Genomic DNA, 24854 nt, shown 5'->3' with positions numbered 1-24854 from the left:
CATGGTTGGAGTCACAATTTGACTCAGATCCCAAATGCAGTAGAGTTTGTGGAACTGTCGCATTAGAGATGGATGCGGTTATTCCCTGTATCACTTGGATGAGCTGTTCCATCACAGCATGTAAGTTGGTGTTTACACACTATCACAATACCTATGCGCCTTAGACACCAATGACTTGTGGAACTCTGAAATTTTCATAGCAGTTATTCACTGTGGTGTCATTTGTCTACTTGGAATACATATTTGTTGCAAGTATTCATCAACATTTAATACATTTAGCCATTTCATAAATAGTGCTCATTTTGATCAAAAGCCAACATCATCTTTTTCTAAGTTGGAAAATACTCTTTCTTTATCCATAAAATGTACATAAAATGCACACAGAAAATGTATCAATCACATTGACAATGTGTCATACATCATGAGCTACATGTTACTGTCATAGCTATTAATGTAAATATACAATTGTGTCAGTTTAAAATAGCAGTAAATGAACATTGTACTTAATTAACAGAGAAGTTGCTACAGTGAAAGAAGCTACTATTTTAGAACTGTATATTAATCGTTTTCATCAGTTCAGTTTTTGATGTAGTGTCTGTATGTCTCAGAAGAAAAGCTAGCAATGTAAGCTGAAAGCACACGGATGTTGGGGTGGGGGGTGGGGGGGAGGGAGGGAGGGGGGCTTCAGAGTTGTAGTTGGCAGAGTCTGCATTACTGTACTAGTGTGATGAGTAAACTAAGTATTATAAATAAAGGCACACAAACATTTTAGTATCTCATCACAAACTGAAAAGTGTAACTAGAAAAGCAGTAGCTTTATTTAATTGAAAATTGCACCTGTCCTATGAGTTGTGACTATTGCACATGTCACAAATGTCGTAAGTTGCCTGTCTTTAATGCTAGCCTGTTATTAATGTCTACAGTAACACATTGTTTTCCAATGTCACTTTTTGAAAATTTTTTGTTTGCTTTCATTATGATTTATATGCTTTCACTTTCCAGTGACGAAACTCTGGTAATTGTGCCTGAGACTATAATTTTCCTGCTGAAGAGGAAATTGTCTTAGCATTCTGGAAAGACAAAAATGTTTTCAAGAATTGTTTGATACAGTCAAAGGGAAAGCCAAGGTAAGTGAGCTATGTGCAGAAATAGTTATAAATGGCATTAGAAAAGTTGTGTTAACACAGACATATGTGTTGCTTTCTCCTAATCTTTCACACATTATATGTCTCTCCACATTTAATTTTAAAAAAAGTTTAGTATGTCTTTCTGACAGCACTGTAAATTCACCATCCTATATCTGCAGGGTGTCATTATCCATAGAAACATATCTTTTCATTTACGTCAGGGCTAAAGAAAGTAAATTATGCATGTCATCCCACGCTAAAACCATTTTGCAACAAGTGGTGCATTGTCAGAGGAAAGTAAATGTTCCAAGTTTCATGTATTGCTGTGAGAAAGATAAAAGGTGCATCACAATATGCAACTAAAATGGCGCAGCAACTGTAAACATACTCAAAGTTGAAGTAATCTGGACAGTAGAATTCTTGTGAAGAAAACATCTAAATTGCACACAGATTCATAGTGATATCCTGACGGTATGTTGACCAAATGCAAAGTTGCATCCAGTCCTAGTGAAATGGTGCCAACAATTTGACCAAGGCCACATAAACATGAGTGGTGATGATCACAAAGGATGATATTACATCATTCGGTTTCTGTCTTTTTGCCAATCTAAAATATCATTGAGTTGGGGGGGGGGGGGGGGGGGGGGACAGATATTCAAATGAAGAGTATGTTCACATAACAGTTCTTGGATGGCTTGATGACCAATGAGTGGATTCTATCATTGAGGAATTAAACAACTGTTTAAACTTCCAGATTGTTATTTACAGAGAGTTGGTGACTACATTGAAAAATAGGTCATGATCTGTGTTACTCTGAAGTGTACTGCACCACTAAAAAAAAAGAAAAAAAAATTGGTCTGCCATAATAATTTTTAACCTACGTTTTTGAAGTCCCTTCTTAGTTCTCAATGTTTGTCAAGGAGTGTTGGACAGCTTTACAGCTACAGACTGCAGCTCTTAGCTTGGTGAAATACGCTCATGCTCATAAATTAAGGATAATTGCAGAATGTGCCACCACACAACGTGGCACTACAAGAAACTGGTGCTAATAGCCTAGGCACACAGGGAACACACACGACACGGATCTGTAAGTCCACGGTATTGGTGATATGTTGAGAAAACTGTCCTGAAACACATGTGCTACAAAATGCCACTGTTTTCTGCACATGTACCCCAACATCAATATGGGATACGATGAGCATGCACACATACACAGGCCGCACAATGGGTTGGCATACTCTGGGTCAGGTGGTCGAGCAGCTGCTGGGGTATAGCCTCCCATTCTTGCACAAGGGGTTTGAAGATGTGCAGCAGTACGTCGACCGAGAGTATCCCAGATGTGCTCAATGGGGTTTAAATCTGGAGAACAGGCAGGCCACTCCATTGGCCTGATATCTTATGTTTCTAGGTACTCTTCCATGATTGCAGCTTGGTGCGGCTGTGCATTATCATCCATCAGGAGGAAGGTGGGACCCACTGCACCCCTGAAAAGGCTGCCATACTGGTGCAAAATGACGTCCTGGTACACCTGACGTGTTACAGTTCCTCTGTCAAAGACATGCAGGGGTGTACGTGCACCAATCATAATCCCTTCCCACACCATCAAACCACAACCACCATACAGGTCCCTTTCAAGGACATTAAGGGGTTGGTATCTGGTTCCTGGTTCACAGCAGATGAAAACCCGACCAGAATCACTGTTCAGACTATACCTGGACTCATCCATGAGCATAACCTGGGACCACTGTTCCAATGACCATGTACTGTGTTCTTGACACCAGGCTGTACGGGCTCTCCTGTGACCAGGAGTCAGTGGAATGCACATTGCAGGTCTCCGGGCGAATAAACCATGTCTTTTCAGTTGTCTGTAGACTGTGTGTCTGGAGACAGCTATTACAGTGGCTGCAGTAAGGTCTCGAGCAAGGCTACCTGCAGTACTCTGAGGCTGTCTGCGGGCACTGATGATGATGAGATATCGCTTCTCTTGTGGTGTTGTACACTGTGGACATCCTGTACTGTAGCGCCTGGACACGTTTCCTGTCTGCTGGAATCGTTGCCATAATCTTGAGATCACACTTTGTGGCACACAGAGGGCCTGTGCTACGACCTGCTGTGTTTGACCAGCCTCCAGTCGCCCTAGTATTCTACCCCTCATAACATCATCAATATGTGTTCTTTGAGCCATTTCAACACACAGTCACCATGAGCACGCCTGAAAACGTCTGCACACTTACTCGCTGCTCCGTACTCTGACATGCACCAACGCACGCACCTCTGGATATTTGGACTGCTGACAGCGGTACTGTGTGACGACCGCAGGTCAAATGTACCTCATGGTCATATCCCGAGGTGATTTAAACCCGAAAACCACCCACCAGAGAGTTGTTTCATCATGTATGAGCATTATCCTTAATTAATGAGCATGAGTGTAAGTAAACATCTCATGGCTGACTCAGAGTTATGCTGTTTGAGAGATCAACTCTCACAAAATTTGCAAAATATGTTTAGCAGTTAGAGAGAGAGAGAGAGAGAGAGAGAGGACGGGGGGGGGGGGGGGGGGGTGTAACACATTTGGTCACATTTTCATCTTTACACTTCATAAAGAAGGAGAATCTTATGTTTTGGCAAAGTGTGTTGACCTGTTTTTACCTTGTTCATAATAAAAAGAATGGGAAACAACAAAACAATGTATTTATGGTTGTAAAATCAACTACACAGCCCTGGAGAATATTCTGTCTGCCACTCAGATGAAAAGAAGTCATTCCAGTAAGTCTGAGAATAAAGCATACCCCCCATCTGCCCTTCCCATAAAATGCTGGCTACAGCCTTTCAGCAAATGAAATAAACTTGTTCCTATACTGGGCCACCAGCTACTGGTTTGATTGCTTTTTTCTTTCTGATATGGATTGGTACACCCAAGTGTTATCCACAGTAACAAATTAGCACATCAGATGGTTTCTTCTTAGTACAGTCCAAACATTACAATTAATTTTGACAGTAGAATTTAGTCAGAACTCAACAAATGCTGCACACATTGTGTACAAAGCTTTCTCACACTTAATTCTCCATGTGAAATGTACTGTACCATTCTCTTTCTTCAGATATGATTATGGCATTAGCTATTTATACACCTTTTAATCGCGAGTTGTCCAGGACTGTATTGTGCGTTGTTTTGATGTTTTCATTTCTAGGTGCAAATATGGGATGTCCTTCACACAGATTGTCTTGAAGAGAACTATGGGCTCACTAGAATTTGCCCACCCATTTCTTAACTGTTGAAAATGGATAAAGATAATTTTGGAAAAGTGCAGTATTTCTGTTTGCCCTTGTGAATGAAATGTGCCAAATGTGGCTGTTTAAAAAGCTTTATATACATAACTTTTGTGCAGAAATTTAACATTTGAGTTATGTTGTTGTTAATTACATTGTTACATTTAATAGTGTATCAATGTAACAAAACAAAATTTTGTTGATATCACCACCATCTCTATGCCAGACTGAGAATATTTCACCTTGTTCTTGTTCTCTACAGTACTTACTATTGTTACCAGAAAGAAAATTTGAGCATAAGATACACTAATTTTATAATTATTGATGTAAGTTTACCGATTAATAATTTCACTTTTCTGTGCTTGTTTAGCAAGTGTCTTTTTTTACAGGTTCTCATTTTATGATGGACCACCATTTGCCACAGGTCTTCCACACTATGGTCACATTCTAGCAGGGACAGTGAAAGATATAGTAACCCGTTTTATGCACCAGTGTGGTTTTCATGTTGAACGGAGGTTTGGCTGGGACTGCCATGGCTTACCTGTAGTAAGTTTACGTCTTCAACAAATGGTGACAAATAATATATTCTAACATAATTCTTGTATTCCATCATGACAAATCTGAATTCTCACTGGAAGAAATGGACTTATGTGGCCGATACACAGTTGACAGTACTTATGGAGTGCTGCAATAGCCAACATAATGCCACCCATAAACTCCTCACATGAATGCTCCATCCAGTAGCTCTCACCAAGGCTAAGATAAATACAGCTGCACAGCCATTGATCAATCAGACTGGTATTTGCTTACATTGTGTAGTGACCCCAGGTCCAGTGTGTGTCTGCTGTGTTATCGCTTTGTCTTAGTTTCTTGCGCATTGCTAGAGCTGTCATTTGTACTCAGGTGATTCATGTGAAAAGGTTCCCAAAGTGATTATGGCTACATGACTGGGATTAACAGACTTTGAACATGTCATGGTAGTTGGATCTAGACATATGGGACATTCCATTTCAGAAATAGTTAGGGAGTTCAATATTCAAAGATTCATGGAGTCAAGAGTGTGCAGGGGGAGGGGGGGGGGGGGCAGATTTCAGGCATTACCTCTCACCATGGACAACACAAAGGTTGAAGGCCTTCACTTAACGACTGAGACCAGCGAAGTTTATGTAGCATTATCAGTGCTAACAGATAAACAAACTGCTCGAAATAACCACAGAAATCATTGTGGGACGTATGTCGAACATATCTGTTAGGACAGTGTCGTGAAATTTAGTGTTAATGGGCTATGGCAGCAGACGATAAATGCAAGGACCTTTGCTAACACTTACAGCACCTCTCCAGGGCTCATGACCATATTAACTCTACCCTAGATGACTGGAAAACCATCACATGATCAGTTGAATCATGATTTCAGTTGGTAAGAGTCATTGATAGAGTTTGAGTGCAGTGCAGACTCCATGAAACCATGGACCCAAGTTGTCAACAAGGCATTGTGGAAGCTGGTGATGATGGCTCCATAATGTTGTGGGCTGGTTTACATTAGCATTGACTGGAAATGGTTATGTTTTGCTACTTGGAGACCATTTTCAGTCATTCATAGACTCCATCTTCCCAAACAATGATGGGATTTCTGTGGATGACAATGTGCTTCATCACCAGGCCACAATCATTCGCGATTGGTTTGAAGAGCATTCTGGACAATTAGAGCGAATGATTTGGCCACCCAGATAGCCCGATGTGAATCCCCACAAACATTTATGGGACATAATCGAGAGATCAGTTCATGCACAGAATCTTGTACCAGTAACACTTTTGCAATTACAAATGGCTATGGAGGCAGTGTGGCTCAATATTTCTGCAGGAGACTTCCAACGACTTGTTGAGTCCATGTCACTTAAAGTTGCAGCACAATGTCAGGCAAAAGGTGGTCTGACACAATATTAGGAGGTATCCCATCACTTTTGTCACCTCAGTGTATACATGATGATCAATGGATACAAATGTTAACAAATAAAAAGCTTTTGCAGGACGTGGTTTTCAGTAGACAACACAGTGCACAACAGTATTGTATAATATGTGATTAGAAAACAAACTACCATTCAGTTTCAGACAATAGGCTGGCATAACAAATTAATTCTCTTATAACTCTCACAAAAAGAGTTAGATTAATTGGCCATTTTATCTTGTTATGTAATGAGGTCGTAAACAAAAGTAAGGAAACTCTTTGACTTAGTAGTAACAGAAATACTGTGCCTAGAAAACAGTTTCCTGCACTGTTATTCTAAAGACAGTACATGATGATTGAAAACAAATACCAATATCGGGTGGTGGTTGTGTAAGAGGAGCAATGCAGATTATATTCACTGATTACCTTCTCAGTATGTGAAGTTTAAGAGAATGTCAGAAAATTTTGCTCCATCAGTTACCAGACTGGAAATTTTCAGTCACTCACTTGTTTAATTTAAATTTTGTGTACTCGGGAAGCCCATATTATGATGCCACTATCTGCGTAATGTTTAAAGTTTGTTTCTCATGATAAATTGTACAGAGTGATTACAAAACAGCATGTGTGTCTGCTGTTGGTTACATATCAGAACAATTGTGCAAAATTATAGACCAACGCCTCTAACTTCCTTCTGTTTCTGGACTCTAAAGACATTTTATGACCTCATATATGACAATATCATATGATCAATCGAGCCATCTCACTAGAAATTTGTTAAATTAGTAAGCATTATCCATATGCAGCACATTTGAGATGGGTGGGTGTTAAAATCTGCTTTGTGACAATCCACATTTGGGTTTTCCTTTGTTGTCTTAAGTCCACCACCAGTAACCCAATTGCAGAATAATTTCTCCTTTGAAATGGACACGGCCAATTTCATTTACCACCCTTACCCTACTGGAGCTTGTGCTTCATCTCTAATGACATTCTTCCTGACTTGATATTGAGCCCTAATCTTATTTTTCCTTCCTCACATACAATTTCATACAGATAATGGACAGAGACTCAGTTTTCCCAAGTTTTGTTGCAAAGTTTTACACTGTGCCTCATTGTGGTTTGAAAACAGACATACTAACATATGGAGTATCCACAAAGGAAAAGAAATGTAGAAACAGTGGACAGATCTTGGCTTTTATCATGCTTGATACGTGCTAATCAGGGTGAAAAATTTTGTAGTGTCAGATATTCTCCAGGAGGCATAACAGGGCGATGTGTGTCAAAAATGTATTTGTAAACAATCCAACAGGAGTGAACAATTCTTTTCGAGTGTTTACTGATGATACCATAAGAAAGTATTGTCACTGACGACCTACAAAATATCCACTTTGTGGAGCGAATAGCATCTCCATAAACATATACATGTTCAAGGTTGCATTTGTAATGGAAGAATTAAGTATTGTGTTACAGTGCAGGAAACAAAGAAGTGAAAGATGCAAAGTTGCAGTTGTAACGTACTGGCTTAGTGGGAATAAGAGATACCCAAGAAACATATGTGGAAACTGTTGGTAAGAAGACAATGGTTTCGTGAATAATTATTGCATAAAAGTCAAGAAGCAGTATCTGATACGGACTCAAAAGCAATGGTGCTCACACTCTGCTGCTTTGTATGGAAACCGAAGGAAATAGAGACCGAAGTGTGTATTGGGGCAGATTGTAGCCACATGTTTTTCTTTTGATACATTCAGTAACAGAATAAGAAAAGGAGCGACTATAATGATGTGATGTGCCCTCTACCATCCATTAAACAGTGTCTTATGTAGCATAATTGTCAAATATTTTTCAAATTTCACAATTATTGTTGCTTATATAAATGTTATTGAAATAAAGGACTATATGTAAGCCGTTTGTACTGTTTTTCTTTTTGAGGAATTTGAGATTGATAACAAGCTTGGAATAAAAGGGCCAGATGATGTAGCGAAATTGGGTATTGCCAATTACAATGCAGAATGTCGAACTATAGTAATGCGATACGCTACTCAGTGGCAGGAGATTGTAACTCGTATGGGGAGATGGATAGGTAAGATGAAATTTCCAGTTGATTGTAATTTTATCCCTTTTTATTAATTACTTATTCTAAGCAATATATTTGTATTTTTCCAGATTTTGAAAATGATTACAAAACTATGTATCCTGCTTATATGGAGTCTGTGTGGTGGGTGTTCACAGAATTGTTTAACAAAGGTCTAGTGTACAAGGGAGTTAAAGTCATGCCCTTCTCAACTGCATGCAATACTCCATTGTCTAATTTTGAATCGGGCCAAAATTACAAACAGGTGCAAGATCCTGCAGGTAAGGGCAGATAGTGCAGTTTAATGTTATTTTCGTGTTGTAGAATCAGCTTTAATTTTACACTTTATAAAGAATTGGTCCTGTTACCTTTAATGCTTTCTTTCCATCAAAGATAAAACTGATACACATTTGTAAGTCCCTGATCCTGTTTTCTTTATTCAGAAAAAAAGAGCTGACAATAAAAGTAATGAGACCAGTATGATGGTGGAAACAATATGATGTAGGGTTATGCCTTTATGAGATCCCAAACTGTATAAAATATGTATATATGTGCGTGTTCGTATTCGTGTGTGTTTGTGGGTCCCGCCACGCTTTCCGTCATTCCTACCCCGCAACCGCCCCGATCGCAGTTAAAAAAAAAAAGAAAATATATATAGTAACTGTGATCGGGACAGTCGCGGGATAGGAATGACGGAAAGCACGGCGGCACCCGCGGAGAGGCCCGCGGACAACAACACGATGGGAGAGGACGGACACGACCAACGAAGGACAGAACGAACAACAACAAGATCGAACAACGGAGTCACATGGAAACCTAACAAACACGTCCACTCATACACAGAACCAGTAAGCAAGCTGTCTAACGTGAGGCGCTGTGTCAACAGACGTACGTGAGATTAGACTGGCTGGCTGAGCGAGAGGCAGGCGCTTAAGTACGCTATTGGGGGTGCCGCTATTGGCTGCTGGAACCACGTGTTCCACTGTGGTGCCCTCACACAAAAAGTGGGCCAGGAGGCATGCACGGCCACAGCTTACGGCGCGATGCAGAGACCCCTATGGGTCCATGATGTCTGGCGCGGATTCAAATTCTGCGCCGCGTGGTACCAGAATATTTTTAAATTTCTAACTAGTTTTCAGCTTATTGGGCCATCTTCAGGAAACAACTGACTGGTGTGTGCAATGAGCCACTAGTTCTTAGGTCACTAAACATTAAGAGCAAAGATACAATCCAGTTGCACTGAATTATGTGCACCAAACTTGTTTTTAATGTTGAAATTACACTTTACACAATGGACAATATTAAGTGCAATAAACAACTAAAGTACACCATATTACGGTATTACAGATTATATATTTATAATGCTAAAGTCTGTGAGGTATTCACATTGGTTGAGAAGTGGTCAAACTGAGCACTCTTCATGTATGTTTTGCACCAGACATGCAGTTGCAATGTTAATCACTTAAATATGTTACGTAAACAAATATAATTCCAAAATTTCATTACTGTACATTAATTATTTTTTGGTGTTGCAATTTTTTCTGTTATTGTATATCCTGCTATTTGTAGATTATTCTATGTTAGCGATAGTTACCTCATCATCTGCAAATAGCATAATCTGTTTACAGTCTATATTTTCAAAACAAAAAAAAGAGTTGTGATGAACTTGGATTCGGATTTCTCAATGTCCGGTATTAGTTGGAGAATTATAGGATACTTTGTAACAGGTAAGGCATGCCGTACATGGAGAAGAATACCAAACTACTTCTGGCATGCATATGTTCTTTTGCGAAGAAACCTGTCCACAGGCCCAATGATAAATTATGTACAGATGTCACGGAGGATAGACAATCAGTCCCCTTAAAGACATGTTATTAGTTATCTCCAGAAAGGTCCAGCAAATGGTGCTAGAACTACTTCTACTTGTAAATGACACTACTAGCCCTATAGTACAGGAATGGAAAGTCTAATGAAACCTGGACCGAATAGCAATGAAATTTTAATTTCAAATTAGTACGTACAATTGCTGGTCAGTGAAAGCCTTAAAAATACAATATACATTTTATCTCCTGTGCCATTGTCTGTAAGTTTGCATTAGAGTTACCAGTGCTTCAAAGAGCACCCAGCTCGTGGTAGCAAAGTGTATACAAATGAAGAGCAGCATTCTATCTTTCTGTCTTGCATTTTCTGAACAGTGAAGGTATGAAACCTAGTGAATGAAAGTCCAGTAATGTAATTCACATTTATTACTGCAGCAAGTGTATGAGTGGAGTAGGAACTTCAAAAACAGTGTGACTTCTGTGGTAAATAATCCCTTCCTAGGTATGACTGAATTGTGACACCAGAGCCTATTGCAGCAGCTGAAGCCATTGTGATGGACAATTGTCATGTGACAATGTATGAAACAGCCATAAATTTGAACATTAGCCATGGCTCACCACATCAAATGATTCATGACATGCATAAGTTTCACAAACTGTCTGCAACATGTGTGCTACATCATCTAATTTTAGAACTGAAGGGGTGATGTATTGACACTTGTGAAGAAATTTGTGGTGCTTTGAAGCAGATGATGACAGCTTCCTTGCAAGACTCACTTTGGGAGAAGAAACTGATCCTCAACAGTCAATCAAACCAGGAGAGCAAGAAAAAAATGGTGCCATTTATGATCACCAAAACCCAAGAACTTCTGGGTTCAGCTATCTGCAGGAAAGGTTATGCTGACTCTTGGGATAAAAAAGGCATTATCTTGGAACACTACATGCCGAGGGAAACACCATCACTATTATGTCATATTCTGATTTGTTGAAAAAGCATCTTTGGTATGCAATCAGACCAAATTGACATGACAATCTGACTTCAGGTGTCATTTTGCAACATGACAATGCTTGGCCTTGTACTGCAATAGCAACCATAACTAACCTTCACTTGAGGAAAGAAATTCTGTTCCGATGAAGAGGAGCAACATGTAATGCACCAGTGGCTGTGCCCATTACCACAAGAATGTTTTCTAGAGGAATTCTTGGACTTCCTATGCACTGGAGGAAGTATGTTGAATGTCAGGGGACTATGTTGATAAATACACACTTGTGTTCCAGTTTTGTTCAGGAAGTCACATGAAAAAAAGTTTTAATTTGACTCGTGCTTGTATATAGTAAAAACAGCCATTCACTGGCCATGGATGTTTGTTTATAGCTGTAAATAATACATTTTTTTTAGGTTAAATACAGGCTCCGAATCTGAAATTAATTTCTGGCATAAAATATGGTAATCGGGTGCTTTTGTAGAACCCTACCTCAGAAACAGTAATGGTAGAATATTACAGGGAAAAATTGGAGAATGTTGTGCTTAAATTTTCTGATGCTGATATTGTGTTGGGAGAAATTTCGACTTCCAGCCATAAAATGAGTGGATGAATGCCATACCTGAAAATGACCTTCAGTAGTCATAGAACTGACTCATAAAGGTTACATATTATATCTCCTGGTTACAAATAAGACCGAACTTACTGATTCAGTTAACATAGAAAAAAGAATCTGCAATCATAAGGCCATTGTAGCATCATTGATTGCGGGCATCAATAGAAATGTTAAGGAAGGGGAAGATATCTTTGCATAGTAACAGCGACAAGAAATAGACTGCAGATTACCGGAGTGGTCAGTATCATACATTTGTGGTGGCTCAGTGCCCTACACTTCCACATTAGGGAGTGGGAGTCTACCTGTGGTAAGAATGCCAATATGCACCTAAGCATATTTTTATCCCACAAGTGGTGACCCCATTGTGAGAATGGCCCACTGTCAGACTCAAATTTGAAACTGCTGAGGGCACAGTTACAACAGTGTCAACATCAGTATCAGCTGCAAAATCACCAGCTACAAGAGCAGCAAGAACCACTTTACCAGCAGCAAGAATTCCTCTGGGCTCAAGAACAACTGCACTGTGATCAAAAGTATCCAGACCCCCCCCCCCCCCGAAACATATGTTTTTCATATTAGGTGCTTTTTGCTGCCACCTACTGCCAGGTACTCCATATCAGCGACCTCAGTTGTCATTAGACATCGTAAGAGAGCAGAATGGGGTGCTCTGCGGAACTCACGGACTTCGAATGTAGTCAGGTGATTGGGTATCACTTGTGTCATACATCAGTAATAGGGATTTCCACACTCCTAAACATCCCTAGGTCCACTGTTTCCAATGTGATAGTGAGCTGGAAACGTAAAGGGACACATACAGCACAAAGTGTACAGGTCAACCTTGCCTGTTGCCTGTTGGAGGCCGCTGACAGTTGAAGAGGACCGTAATGTGTAATAGGCACACATCTATCCAGACCATCACACAGGAATTCCAAACTGCATCAGGATCCACTGCAAGTATTATGACAATTAGGCGGTAGGTGAGAAAACTTGGATTTCATTGTTGAGCGGCTGCTCATAAGCCACATATCACGCCGGTAAATGCCAAACGACGCCTTGCCTGGCATAAGGAGCGTAAACATTGGACAATTTAACAGTGGAAAACTATTGAGTGGTGTGACGAATCACAGTACACAATGTGGCGGTCCCACGGCAGGGTGTGGGTATGGCAAATGCCCAGTGAACGTCATCTGCCAGCGTGTGTAGCACCAACAGTGAAATTCGGAGATGGTGGTATTATGGTGTGGTCGTGTTTTTCATGGAGGAGGCTTTGCACCCCTTGTTATTTTGCATGGCAGTATCGCAGCACAGGCCTACGTTGATGGCGAATGCATCTTTCAACATGATTGAGCACCTGCTCATAATGCACGGCCTGTGGCGAAGAGGTTACACAACAATAACATCCCTGTAATGGACTGGCCTGCACAGAGTCATGACCTAAATCCCATTGAAAACCTTTGGGATGTTTTGGAACGCCGACTTCGTGCCAGGCCTCACCGACCAACATCGATACCTCTCCTCAGTGTAGCACTCCGTGAAGAATGGGCTGCCATTCCCCAAGAAACCTTCCAGCACCAGACTGAATGTATGCCTGTAAGAGTGGAAGCTGTCATCAAGACTAAGGGTTGGCCAACACCATATTGAATTCCAGCATTACCGATGGAGGGCACCACAAACTTGTAAGTCATTTTCAGCCAGGTATCTGGATACTTTTGATCAGATAGTGTATTTTAGAAGGAGGTAGTCACCTTACGTTTATCTGTAGACTGAAAATATTCAGTATAAGATGACAAATAATGTTATACAATACAGCAGACTGATGTGTGTTGAGCAAAGTTGTGAGGAATGGGAAAGATCCGCCATGATAAAACAGTCATGATAGAAAGTTCCCCTGAAAGCTAAGCAAACTTAAGCCTAGATTTAATACCTTGTTGACAAAAATGAAAAAAGGCAAAAGTTGTACAAAGAGTGACATGCCTGAAGAGTTCAATGACTTTGTAAGTAAATTTCTGTTCATGGATCTGGCAAAAATCCTAAGAAGTTTTGTTTGTGCTTTAAGTGAGTAAATGGATGAATGGGGCAGGTATGGATACAGTCACACAGTGACCATACTGGAACCAAAATGGAGGACAACGGAGGGATCAGCATAATGCTGAGTTCTGTTTTTCTGAAATTGTTTCGTTACGGAATGCTTTACAATAATTTCTCCTTTCAATCATTACATCAACACCAAAATGACAAATGCAAGATATGTTACTGGGATGCAAAATAAACTAAATTTGCTCAACAGTGGGTAAAGACTAGGACTTGATGAGATACATATACAATTCTGTCTAGTGTATGTGAAATGACTTGCTCCTTTTCTAACAGCAACCAAGTGATGTAGCACAGTGGTAAGACACTGGACTCGCATTTGGGAGGATGATGGTTAAAATCCTTGTCAGGATACCTTGACTTAGTATTTCCTCAATTTCCAAGAATTGCTTAAGGCACTTGCTGGGATGGTTTTTTGAATAGAGTATGTCCACATTCCCTTATCAACTTTCCCAACCCTGACTTTGTGCTCCATCTCTGATGACTTCTTCATCAATGGGACAGTTAAGCTCTAATCTTTCTTCTGTCTTCTAGCAGTACTATATTATGTTGTAGAATTCTGGAACACATTTTAAGCTTATGTATTATGACATTTCTGGAAACCGAAAATCTATCTGTAGGAATCAACAGGGATTTCACAAATGTTGTGAAAACCAGCTTGTTCTGTCTGTTCATGAAATCCACGAGGTAATAGATACCAGTGACTAGATTGTTGTTATGTACTTCGACTTTTGATAGGTATTTGATGTAGTTGTGCCTTTTTGTCTAATGAATGGAATATGTTATAAATACATCTTTTTGAAGTTTATAGTATTGAAGTTAGTTTCTCGCAAGTTGGATTATAATCATGAATAAAAATGGTGATCCAGGAAGTGTTGAATGAGTTTCTGTTATTACGATGATCATAAACTGGATTAAAAGACTTACTGAAGTAAGTGACTTTAGCTTACATACCCTGCTCCAAAGAGTTTATGTTTAACTTCATAGCTACGCCTGTGATATTTTTTTATAGCTACTTGTTATAGATAAAGCTCTTCACATAGCTAACAGAAGTTACAGTATTCGTCAAATGGAAAATAAATATTATTTAAGCAAGTTAATTCATAACAAATAACAGTGATGACATGTATTAAGTTTCTTTCCTAGGCTACCTGGAGTATTTTGAAACATAATTGCTAGATGCTTACTAAGTCCGTTGCATGTGTTTATGTTGCAGTTATTGTTAGTTTTCCATTGGTTGATGAACCTGATGTTTCCTTGATTGCTTGGACTACTACCCCATGGACTCTCCCTAGCAATATGCTACTGTGTGTAAATGCAAAAAAAGTTTATGTGAAAGTGAAAGGTATGTTGTTTTCATAATTAGATAAGTTTATGTGAAGTGAAAGCTAAGCTAAATATTGGATAAGCATGTATATATTTGTATTGTCATTACTGTAGTTGTTCTGATAGTGAGTAGGAAATACTGCCACATTGCATAGTAGCGTTGTGAAATCCTTGTTCCACAGAGTGGACAGAGAATTGGGCTATATTTCAGTCCACACATTTATATAATTTTCCAAAAATAAAAATGTGATGTTATTTCAACACCACTTCTATGTAAAGTTTTTGATTTTTAAGCTTTATCGTTGAGTATTCTGCAAGAATCTTTGTGATTGAGATACAATGACAAATGTCTGTCCTGGAAATTAGTGGAACTGGAGGACAGAAACAGGTGATTGCATAAATGAAGTTTGGATCAGGACTAACGTGAGTTTATCAGCAGCAATATCTCATTCAGCAGACCCCTTACAGTTTCTCTATTTCAAAAGGAAAATAAAATGTGTTTGTAGCATAGTCTTCTAATTGGTAGCTGTTTCATTGTAGTGTTCATTTGCTCAGAGCAGAGAATAGATGGAAAATTGTAGTTTTTTTAACAAAATATATATACTCTATTATTGATATAAACATGTCTGTTCTGTGGTAAAAGAATTGATATAAAAATAATTGGAAGCCAGTTAACTGATTTGTTTGGGTGTGGTGAAAGCTACACATCTCACACTGGTGATTTTTTTCGTATCTGTAAAGTATCAATTAAATTCTTATGATGTATGCAAAAATCTTGTTGTTTTCAGTCTGAAGACTGGTTTTATGCAGCTCACCACTCTAGTCTATAATGTGCAAATGTTTTCATCCTCAGATAACTCCTGCAACCTATATCCATTTGAACCTGCTTACTTTATTCCTCAACTGTGTTCACCCCTAGTTTTCCACTACAACTTTTACCTTGTACACTTCTCTCCATTACCTAATTGACAATTCCTTCATGCCTGACGGTGTTTCTTACCAACCAGTCCCATCTTTTGGTGACGGTGTCCCATATATCCCCAATTTAATTCAGTGCCACTTCATTAGTTACACAGTGTACCCATGTCATCAGCAGCATGCAAAAATCCTAATTTTAAAATTTTTCCAGCAATACAGCAAAATTCAGTTTGTGTAACTTTTCTTTATTATTTTAATTTTCAACATTGTAGATATCAGTACTGTTTGATGGTATTTATTTTTTTGTTTTAGACAAGAAGAGAGAGTCTGTCTTTATCCTCATGAAAGCTAGACTTGAATCTTTATACAAGAAGAAAGATCAGTATACAATATTAGAAGAATTTGAAGGATGTGTTTTAAAGGGGAGACAATACAAGCCACTTTTTAAGTACTTTCTTAATGTAAGTATTTTCTTTATAGAACATTTTAAAATTATCTCTGTAACTTGAGTGTTTATTCAGCTGCTTTGGCATTATCCTTTAATTTTGGGTTGTCCTCTATGTCAACAATGGTATAGTTGTCTAGCAATCCATTTTTTTACAAAATGAATTATTTTTGCTGTATCTCTGTGACTTTGCATTTAACTCATTCCAGTTGACAAATGTTTGTTATGGTCTTCTTGTATTGTACTGAAGCTGGAACAAATGTGGACTGTTTTGCCTAATTTGTAAGAGGCCACTTGCTTGGAAAAATATGTTACTTTCCAGTTGCATGAAATGGAAAGCATACACAAGAAAATGGCATATGAAAATAAAGCTAAGAAATAGTTACAGGAATATATTTTCTCCTTTGTAATGTGCATGTTCAGAGTCACATTTACATGTTCACGTGCTCAATGATTCAGTATAAATCAGCAGTGAGTATTTGGTGCAGATAATTAAGAGGGTACTTCAGATGATGTAGATTGATAGATTTATGAAAGTACAAGGAATCTTTTTAAAATATGCTGTGCTGTTCAGAATGCTTTGTTAAAACCCTGACTATTTACCATAAATTATGACCTGTGAATGTGGTACTGGTGCAAAGAGGTGTGAAGTTTTGGATGTTAAACACGTTTTACATTGGGGCCGACTGAAAATTTGGAGAAAAATGAATACCATGTGTCAACCAGTAATATTTCAGTGTTAGTAGTAATGTATGCTGAAGGATAGTAAGCATTGCCCAAAAGTGTATAGAGAATAGAATGTGGATGTCTTGAAGTTTGTACCACATGTGGACTGCGAAGTTGAGAGAGAGAAAAATTGATGAATTTCCTGTCACTGCATCAGAAATTGATTCTGTTGAGCTAATGAATTATTCTTTGTCAAGTTTGAGGGTGTATTGGTTATGAGGAAGGGATCTAATTAAACTGCCTTGAAAGAACCCATTACAGGATTATAGGCACCAGGAAATGTTATTGTTTGGAATGGCCTGCCACAAATTCCTCTCCTCTGCCAATCTCTTCGTCTCATAGAAGAACTTGCAACCAGTATCTTCAATTGGTTGTTGGATCTACTTCAGTCTCTGTCTTTTCCTACTGTTTTGCACTATACGGAGCTCACTGGTCCATGGAAGTTATTTCATAATGTCTTAACACATGTCCTATCATCATATCCTTTCTTCTAGTCAGTGTTTTCCACACAGTTTATTCCTTGCCAATGCATCAGAGATCCTCCTTATTTCATATAAGTAGTCCACTTAATTTTCAGCATATCAAACATTTCAATTCTCTTCTCTTCTCTTTTCCTCATATTCTGTGATTCACTTTCATCCAGTGCTGTGCTCCAACCATACATTTTCAACTGTAAACTCTTTTGTGTTGGAAAATATATTGTGTGGTTTATTTATTTGTGATGTCACCTGTAAGGAGCACTTTCTTTTAAACTGTGGGTGATTCACTGACAGCATTATTTTTAAGTTTGGTACTTTCTTTTTTTAAAGAAAGGTAGTAAGCCCACTCATAGCTATGCTGTGTGTATAATATGTGGAAATATAAAAAATATATGTGAGGCTGTTGTGAAGAAAACATTCTGAACTGAAGATAAGTTACATATAAAAGATTACACTCTGGCAGCTTACTGGGGAGAATTACATATGGGCTTCTCCATGGCTCAATCACAGGACCATGATTGCTTCTCATGTATGTAAACAATCTTCCGATTAATATACAACAAGCAGAATTGGTTCTTTTGGCAGATGATCCTAGTACTGTAATCAATTCAAGCATACATACAGAAACAGAAGAAGTGGTAAACAGTGTTCTTAAAAGTATTATTGACTGGTTTTCTGTGAATGGTATCACCCTCAGTTTTAAGATGACCTAACATATTCAGCCCCCCACCCCCCCCCCCCCAATGAACCATGGACCTTGCCGTTGGTGGGGAGGCTTGCGTGCCTCAGCGATACAGATAGCCGTACCGTAGGTACAACCACAACGGACGGGTATCTGTTGAGAGGCCAGACAAACGTGTGGTTCCTGAAGAGGGGCAGCAGCCTTTTCAGTAGTTGCAAGGGCAACAGTCTGGATGATTGACTGATCTGGCCTTGTAACAATAACCAAAACGGCCTTGCTGTGCTGGTACTGCGAATGGCTGAAAGCAAGGGGAAACTACGGCCGTAATTTTTCCCGAGGGCATGCAGCTTTACTGTATGATTAAATGATGATGACGTCCTCTTGGGTAAAATATTCCGGAGGTAAAATAGTCCCCCATTCGGATCTCCGGGCGGGGACTACTCAAGAGGATGTCGTTATCAGGAGAAAGAAAACTGGCGTTCTACGGATCGGAGCGTGGAATGTCAGATCCCTTAATCGGGCAGGTAGGTTAGAAAATTTAAAAAGGGAAATGGATAGGTTGAAGTTAGATATAGTGGGAATTAGTGAAGTTCGGTGGCAGGAGGAACAAGACTTTTGATCAGGTGAATACAGGGTTATAAATACAAAATCAAATAGGGGTAATGCAGGAGTAGGTTTAATAATGAATAAAAAAATAGGAGTGCGGGTAAGCTACTACAAACAGCATAGTGAACGCATTATTGTGGCCAAGATAGACACGAAGCCCAAGCCTACTACAGTAGTACAAGTTTATATGCCAACTAGCTCTGCAGATGACGAAGAAATTGAAGAAATGTACGATGAAATAAAAGAAATTATTCAGGTAGTGAAGGGAGATGAAAATTTAATAGTCATGGGTGACTGGAATTCGAGTGTAGGAAAAGGGAGAGAAGGAAACGTAGTAGGTGAATATGGATTGGGGCTAAGAAATGAAAGAGGGAGCCGCCTGGTAGAATTTTGCACAGAGCACAACTTAATCATAGCTAACACTTGGTTTATGAATCATGATAGAAGGTTGTATACATGGAAGAACCCTGGAGATACTAAAAGGTATCAGATAGATTATGTAATGGTAAGACAGAGATTTAGGAACCAGGTTTTAAATTGTAAGACATTTCCAGAGGCAGATGTGGACTCTGACCACAATCTATTGGTTATGACCTGTAGATTAAAACTGAATAAACTGCAAAAAGGTGAGAATTTAAGGAAATGGGACCTGGATAAACTGAAAGTGCCAGAGGTTGTACAGTTTCAGGTAGAGCATAAGGGAACATTTGACAGGAATGGGGGAAAGAAATACAGTAGAAGAAGAATGGGTAGCTTTGAGGGATGAGGTAGTGAAGGCAGCAGAGGATCAAGTAGGTAAAAAGACGAGGGCTAGTAGAAATCCTTGGGTAACAGAAGAAATATTGAATTTAATTGATGAAAGGAGAAAATATAAAAATGCAGTAAATGAAGCAGGCAAAAAGGAATACAAACGTCTCAAAAATGAGATCGACAGGAAGTGCAAAATGGCTAAGCAGGGATGGCTGGAGGACAAATGTAAGGATGTAGAGGCTTATCTCACTAGGGGTAAGATAGATACTGCCTACAGGAAAATTAAAGAGACCTTTGGAGAAAAGAGAGCCACTTGTATGAATATCAAGAGCTCAGATGGAAACCCAGTTCTAAGCAAAGAAGGGAAAGCAGAAAGGTGGATGGAGTATATAGAGGGTCTATACAAGGGCGATGCACTTGAGGACAATATTATGGAAATGGAAGAGGATGTAGATGACGATGAAATGGGAGACACGATACTGCGTGAAGAGTTTGACAGAGCACTGAAAGACCTGAATCGAAACAAGGCCCCCGGGGTAGACAACATTCCATTAGAACTACTGACGGCCTTGGGAGAGCCAGTCCTGACAAAAATCTACCATCTGGTGAGCAAGATTTATGAAACAGGTGAAATGCCCTCAGACTTCAAGAAGAATATAATAATTCCAATCCCAAAGAAAGCAGGTGTTGACAGATGTGAAAATTACCGAACAATCAGCTTAATAAGCCACAGCTGCAAAATACTAACACGAATTCTTTACAGACAAATGGAATAACTAGTAGAAGCCAACCTCGGGGAAAATCAGTTTGGATTCCGTAGAAATACTGGAACACGTGAGGCAATACTGACCTTACGACTTATCTTAGAAGAAAGATTAAGGAAAGGCAAACCTACATTTCTAGCATTTGTAGACTTAGAGAAAGCTTTTGACAATGTTGACTGGAATACTCTCTTTCAAATTCTAAAGGTGGCAGGGGTAAAATACAGGGAGCGAAAGGCTATTTACAATTTGTACAGAAACCAGATGGCAGTTATGAGAGTCGAGGGACATGAAAGGGAAGCAGTGGTTGGGAAGGGAGTAAGACAGGGTTGTAGCCTCTCCCTGATGTTATTCAATCTGTATATTGAGCAGGCAGTAAAGGAAACAAAAGAAAAATTCGGAGTAGGTATTAAAATCCATGGAGAAGAAATAAAAACTTTGAGGTTCGCCGATGACATTGTAATTCTGTCAGAGACAGCAAAGGACTTGGAAGAGCAGTTGAACGGAATGGATGGTGTCTTGAAGGGAGGATATAAGATGAACATCAACAAAAGCAAAACGAGGATAATGGAATGTAGTCGAATTAAGTCGGGTGATGTTGAGGGTATTAGATTAGGAAATGAAACACTTAAAGTAGTAAAGGAGTTTCGCTATTTGGGGAGCAAAATAACTGATGATGGTCGAAGTAGAGAGGATATAAAATGTAGACTGGCAATGGCAAGGAAAGCGTTTCTGAAGAATAGAAATTTGTTAACATCGAGTATAGATTTAAGTGTCAGGAAGTCATTTCTGAAAGTATTTGTATGGAGTGTAGCCATGTATGGAAGTGAAACATGGACGGTAAATAGTTTGGACAAGAAGAGAATAGAAGCTTTCGAAATGTGGTGCTACAGAAGAATGCTGAAGATTAGATGGGTAGATCACATAACTAATGAGGAAGTATTGAATAGGATTGGGGAGAAGAGAAGTTTGTGGCACAACTTGACCAGAAGAAGGGATCGGTTGGTAGGACATGTTCTGAGGCATCAAGGGATCACCAATTTAGTATTGGAGGGCAGTGTGGAGGGTAAAAATCGTAGGGGGAGACCAAGAGATGAATACACTAAGCAAATTCAGAAGGATGTAGGTTGCAGTAGGTACTGGGAGATGAAGAAGCTTGCACAGGATAGAGTAGCATGGAGAGCTGCACCAAACCAGTCTCAGGACTGAAGACAACAACAACAACAACAACAACAACAACAACAACATATTCAGTTCTGCACATCTACGAGTGCTACACCAGTAAGTGTAATACATGGCGAGAAAATAATAAATAGGGTGGAAACTTCAAAATTCTTAGGTGTCCATACTGATGAGAATCTAAACTGGAAAAAGCACATTTTGGAATATGTAAAACAACTTAGTTCAGCCACATTTTCACTTAGAATAATTGCAAATCTTGCAGCAAGATGAATCAGTAAGATGACTTATTTTACATATTTTCATTCAATAATGTCATATGGAGCAATGTTGTGGGGTAACTCATTTTAAGGAAGAAAATCTTCATTGCTCAGAAACATGCTGTAAGAATAATATGTAGTGATCACTGACGATCATCTTGCAGATGCCCCGCCCTGGTAGCTGAGTGGTCAGCGTGACGGAATATCATGCCAAGGGGCCAGAGTTCAATTCCCGGCTTGGTAGGACATTTTCTCCACTCAGGGACTGGGTGTTGTGTCATCATCATCACCATCATCACCATCATCATCATCATCCCATCCCCATCAACACGCAAGTCGCTGAAGTAATGTCAACTCTAGACTTGCACCAGGCGAACGGTCTACCCGATGGGAGGTCCTAGCCACACGACATTTCATTTCATCTTGTAGACAGCTGTTTAAGAAGATAGTCATTCTGACTACTGCTTCACGATAGGCGTATATTTATTCCCTCATGAAATTTGTTGTAAGTAATTCACTACTGTTCGAAAGGAACAATGATGTATTAATTGCAATACCAGAAGGAAAATGTGACATTCATTAGTCCCAAGGAACTTAAAATGTTGACAGATAGCAAAACAAATGGAAAAAGTTTCTCCTTGACAACTCCTTCTGTTCTGTACAAGAATTTCTATTCTTGTAATGCATAAAAAGTGATGGGTAGGAATTACTAGCTCACATCTGTATATTTAAAATAAATAAATAAATAAAATAAATGTATAAATGTTCAGCATGTAGCCACATTTACAAATTAATTTATGATGTAAAATGACTCATTCCACATCATTATGATTTATCGTGCAAAATGATCCATGGGTCATGAAACTAACTAACTAATGAATTTATTGTGGTACACTGTTCAGTTGATGTGTTGGGGTATCATAGGAAAGGTGCAATGAACAGTGTTTGTTAAGTAGGTTGTGCTGTTGAATTAATACCTCTTAGTCAGTTCACTTGCCCTGAAAGTTTCTGTGACTATCCAAGGAAATATATTTCCTAGGATTAGTGTGGATGTACCATTAAGGATGATCAGTTTGCTCGTCTGTAATTACAATTATAACTTTTTAAGTTGGGAAATAAGTCATAAATGAAATTTGGAAGTATAATATGATAAATAAAATATCTTCCAACAAATGATACAGTAAGATTGATAATTGCAACCATAGTCCTATTTTTATTAAGTGAGAAAAAACACACATTTTCATAATGTTGGTATTGTGTGCAGAAAGACAAAATTTGATTACAATTTTTGTTCTAGTATGAATCGAGAGGAGCTTTCCGTGTCCAGACAGATGACTATGTGACAGAAGAATCTGGTACAGGTGTTGTTCATCAGGCTCCATTTTTCGGGGAAGATGATTACCGTATTAGTTTAGCCGCTGGTGTTCTCACCCGTGATGAAAATTTAATGTGCCCAGTTGATGAAAGTGGCTGCTTTGTTGATCCTGTTGTAGATTTTAAAGGCCAGTATGTGAAGGTAATGTTACTGGTGTGTTAATAACTTTAAATGTGCAGAATAAAATGTATGAATCACAAAAACTTCCTGTATGTTTACTTGCAAATTATTAGACATACATTTATTTTCACAATACTTGTTTCATGTATCTGAGGTTGACCCTCAGTGTAAACAAATGTAGTGTGTTGTATGTGACAGAGTGAAAATAGTCATCATTGTTCAATTAGGTGATCGATGATCAGTCCGTGGAAACAGTGACAACTGTAAAATAACTAGAGTGTGCATCCAGAGTGACGTAAGTGGAATGACCATGTAAAATTAATTTATATAAATCAAATGTCAGATTGAAAGTTATTGGAAGAATACCAACGAAGTGCAATTCACCCATGAAACAGTCTGCTTTCAGAACTCTTACTTAACTGATTTGTGGATATTGCTTTTCCTTCTGGAACCCTTACAATGTCTAATTAATAGAGGAAATAGAGAAGATCCAAAGCAGAGGAGCATGTTTTGTCTTGGATTTGTTTAGTAAGTGTGTGAGCATCACAGTGATATTCATCCTATTCATGGCAGGTGTTCCAAAAATATGCATTTTGAAAAGAGTCAAATCAATTTATTACTACTTCCCATATATATCTTATGAAACTAGCATGACAATAAAAATGAGACATTTGAGCTTGTAGGAGGCATATCGGCAGTTACTCTTACTGCGCTCTGTAACATAGTTTTGAAGGAAAGTGGGCTGGGGAGGGACAGACAAATATTAGTGATAACCAATGTATTCTCTGCTACACATAGCAAGGTGGCTTGTATGCGGAATGTAGATATAGATTTAAGTCTATGATGGAGCACCTGTTCTTTCATACTAACTTTCCAACATGGCTATAGAGTCACAGCAGGTGTTTCCAATCCCTCACAATATTGCCTGGCACTTACATGTGTATGGCATATTGTACATTGTTCTTAGATTTTTCATCCCCAGAGATGAATGTTTGATGTTGACTGCACAGATAATCTGCAATCTGTTTCCTTTCACATTTGCCGGGCAGAAATATTTTCTACCTTTATTTAAATTTATTTCGTCGCTAGTCACAGATGCAATAACAGTCTTATTGTCACTGCTTGCCTCATCTATGCTAACTGAAGTGAAACGCTTGCATCTGAATATCAAATAATCTGAGACATTGCCCTCATGGGTTACTTCTCTATAATCCCATTCAGTGGTATTGTAAATACACAACTGTTTTAAAAAGAAGTTCAAGTATGATACTCACCTAATTGCTTCATATGTATCCTGAAGATAGTCC

At 38.8% G+C, this 24854-nt stretch overlaps 1 protein-coding gene across 1 annotated transcript in view; it reads left to right on the top strand.

The window, feature by feature from the left end:
• Positions 1 to 24854, top strand: part of LOC126185046 (isoleucine--tRNA ligase, cytoplasmic) — a 175671-nt gene that overhangs the window by 15857 nt on the left and 134960 nt on the right. Inside the window, exons 2-8 of the mRNA XM_049927800.1 lie at positions 1003 to 1127; positions 4787 to 4943; positions 8269 to 8419; positions 8503 to 8691; positions 15137 to 15265; positions 16477 to 16625; positions 23350 to 23568. Coding sequence (XP_049783757.1) covers positions 4881 to 4943; positions 8269 to 8419; positions 8503 to 8691; positions 15137 to 15265; positions 16477 to 16625; positions 23350 to 23568 — 900 coding nt within the window. The 5' untranslated portion in view covers positions 1003 to 1127; positions 4787 to 4880. The remainder of the gene's footprint in view (positions 1 to 1002; positions 1128 to 4786; positions 4944 to 8268; positions 8420 to 8502; positions 8692 to 15136; positions 15266 to 16476; positions 16626 to 23349; positions 23569 to 24854) is intronic.

This window comes from Schistocerca cancellata, chromosome 4, assembly GCF_023864275.1.
Source record: "Schistocerca cancellata isolate TAMUIC-IGC-003103 chromosome 4, iqSchCanc2.1, whole genome shotgun sequence".
NCBI classification, from domain to species: domain Eukaryota; kingdom Metazoa; phylum Arthropoda; class Insecta; order Orthoptera; family Acrididae; genus Schistocerca; species Schistocerca cancellata.
Note: the sequence above shows the minus strand (reverse complement) of the source record. Positions and strands in the feature narration are given on the sequence as shown.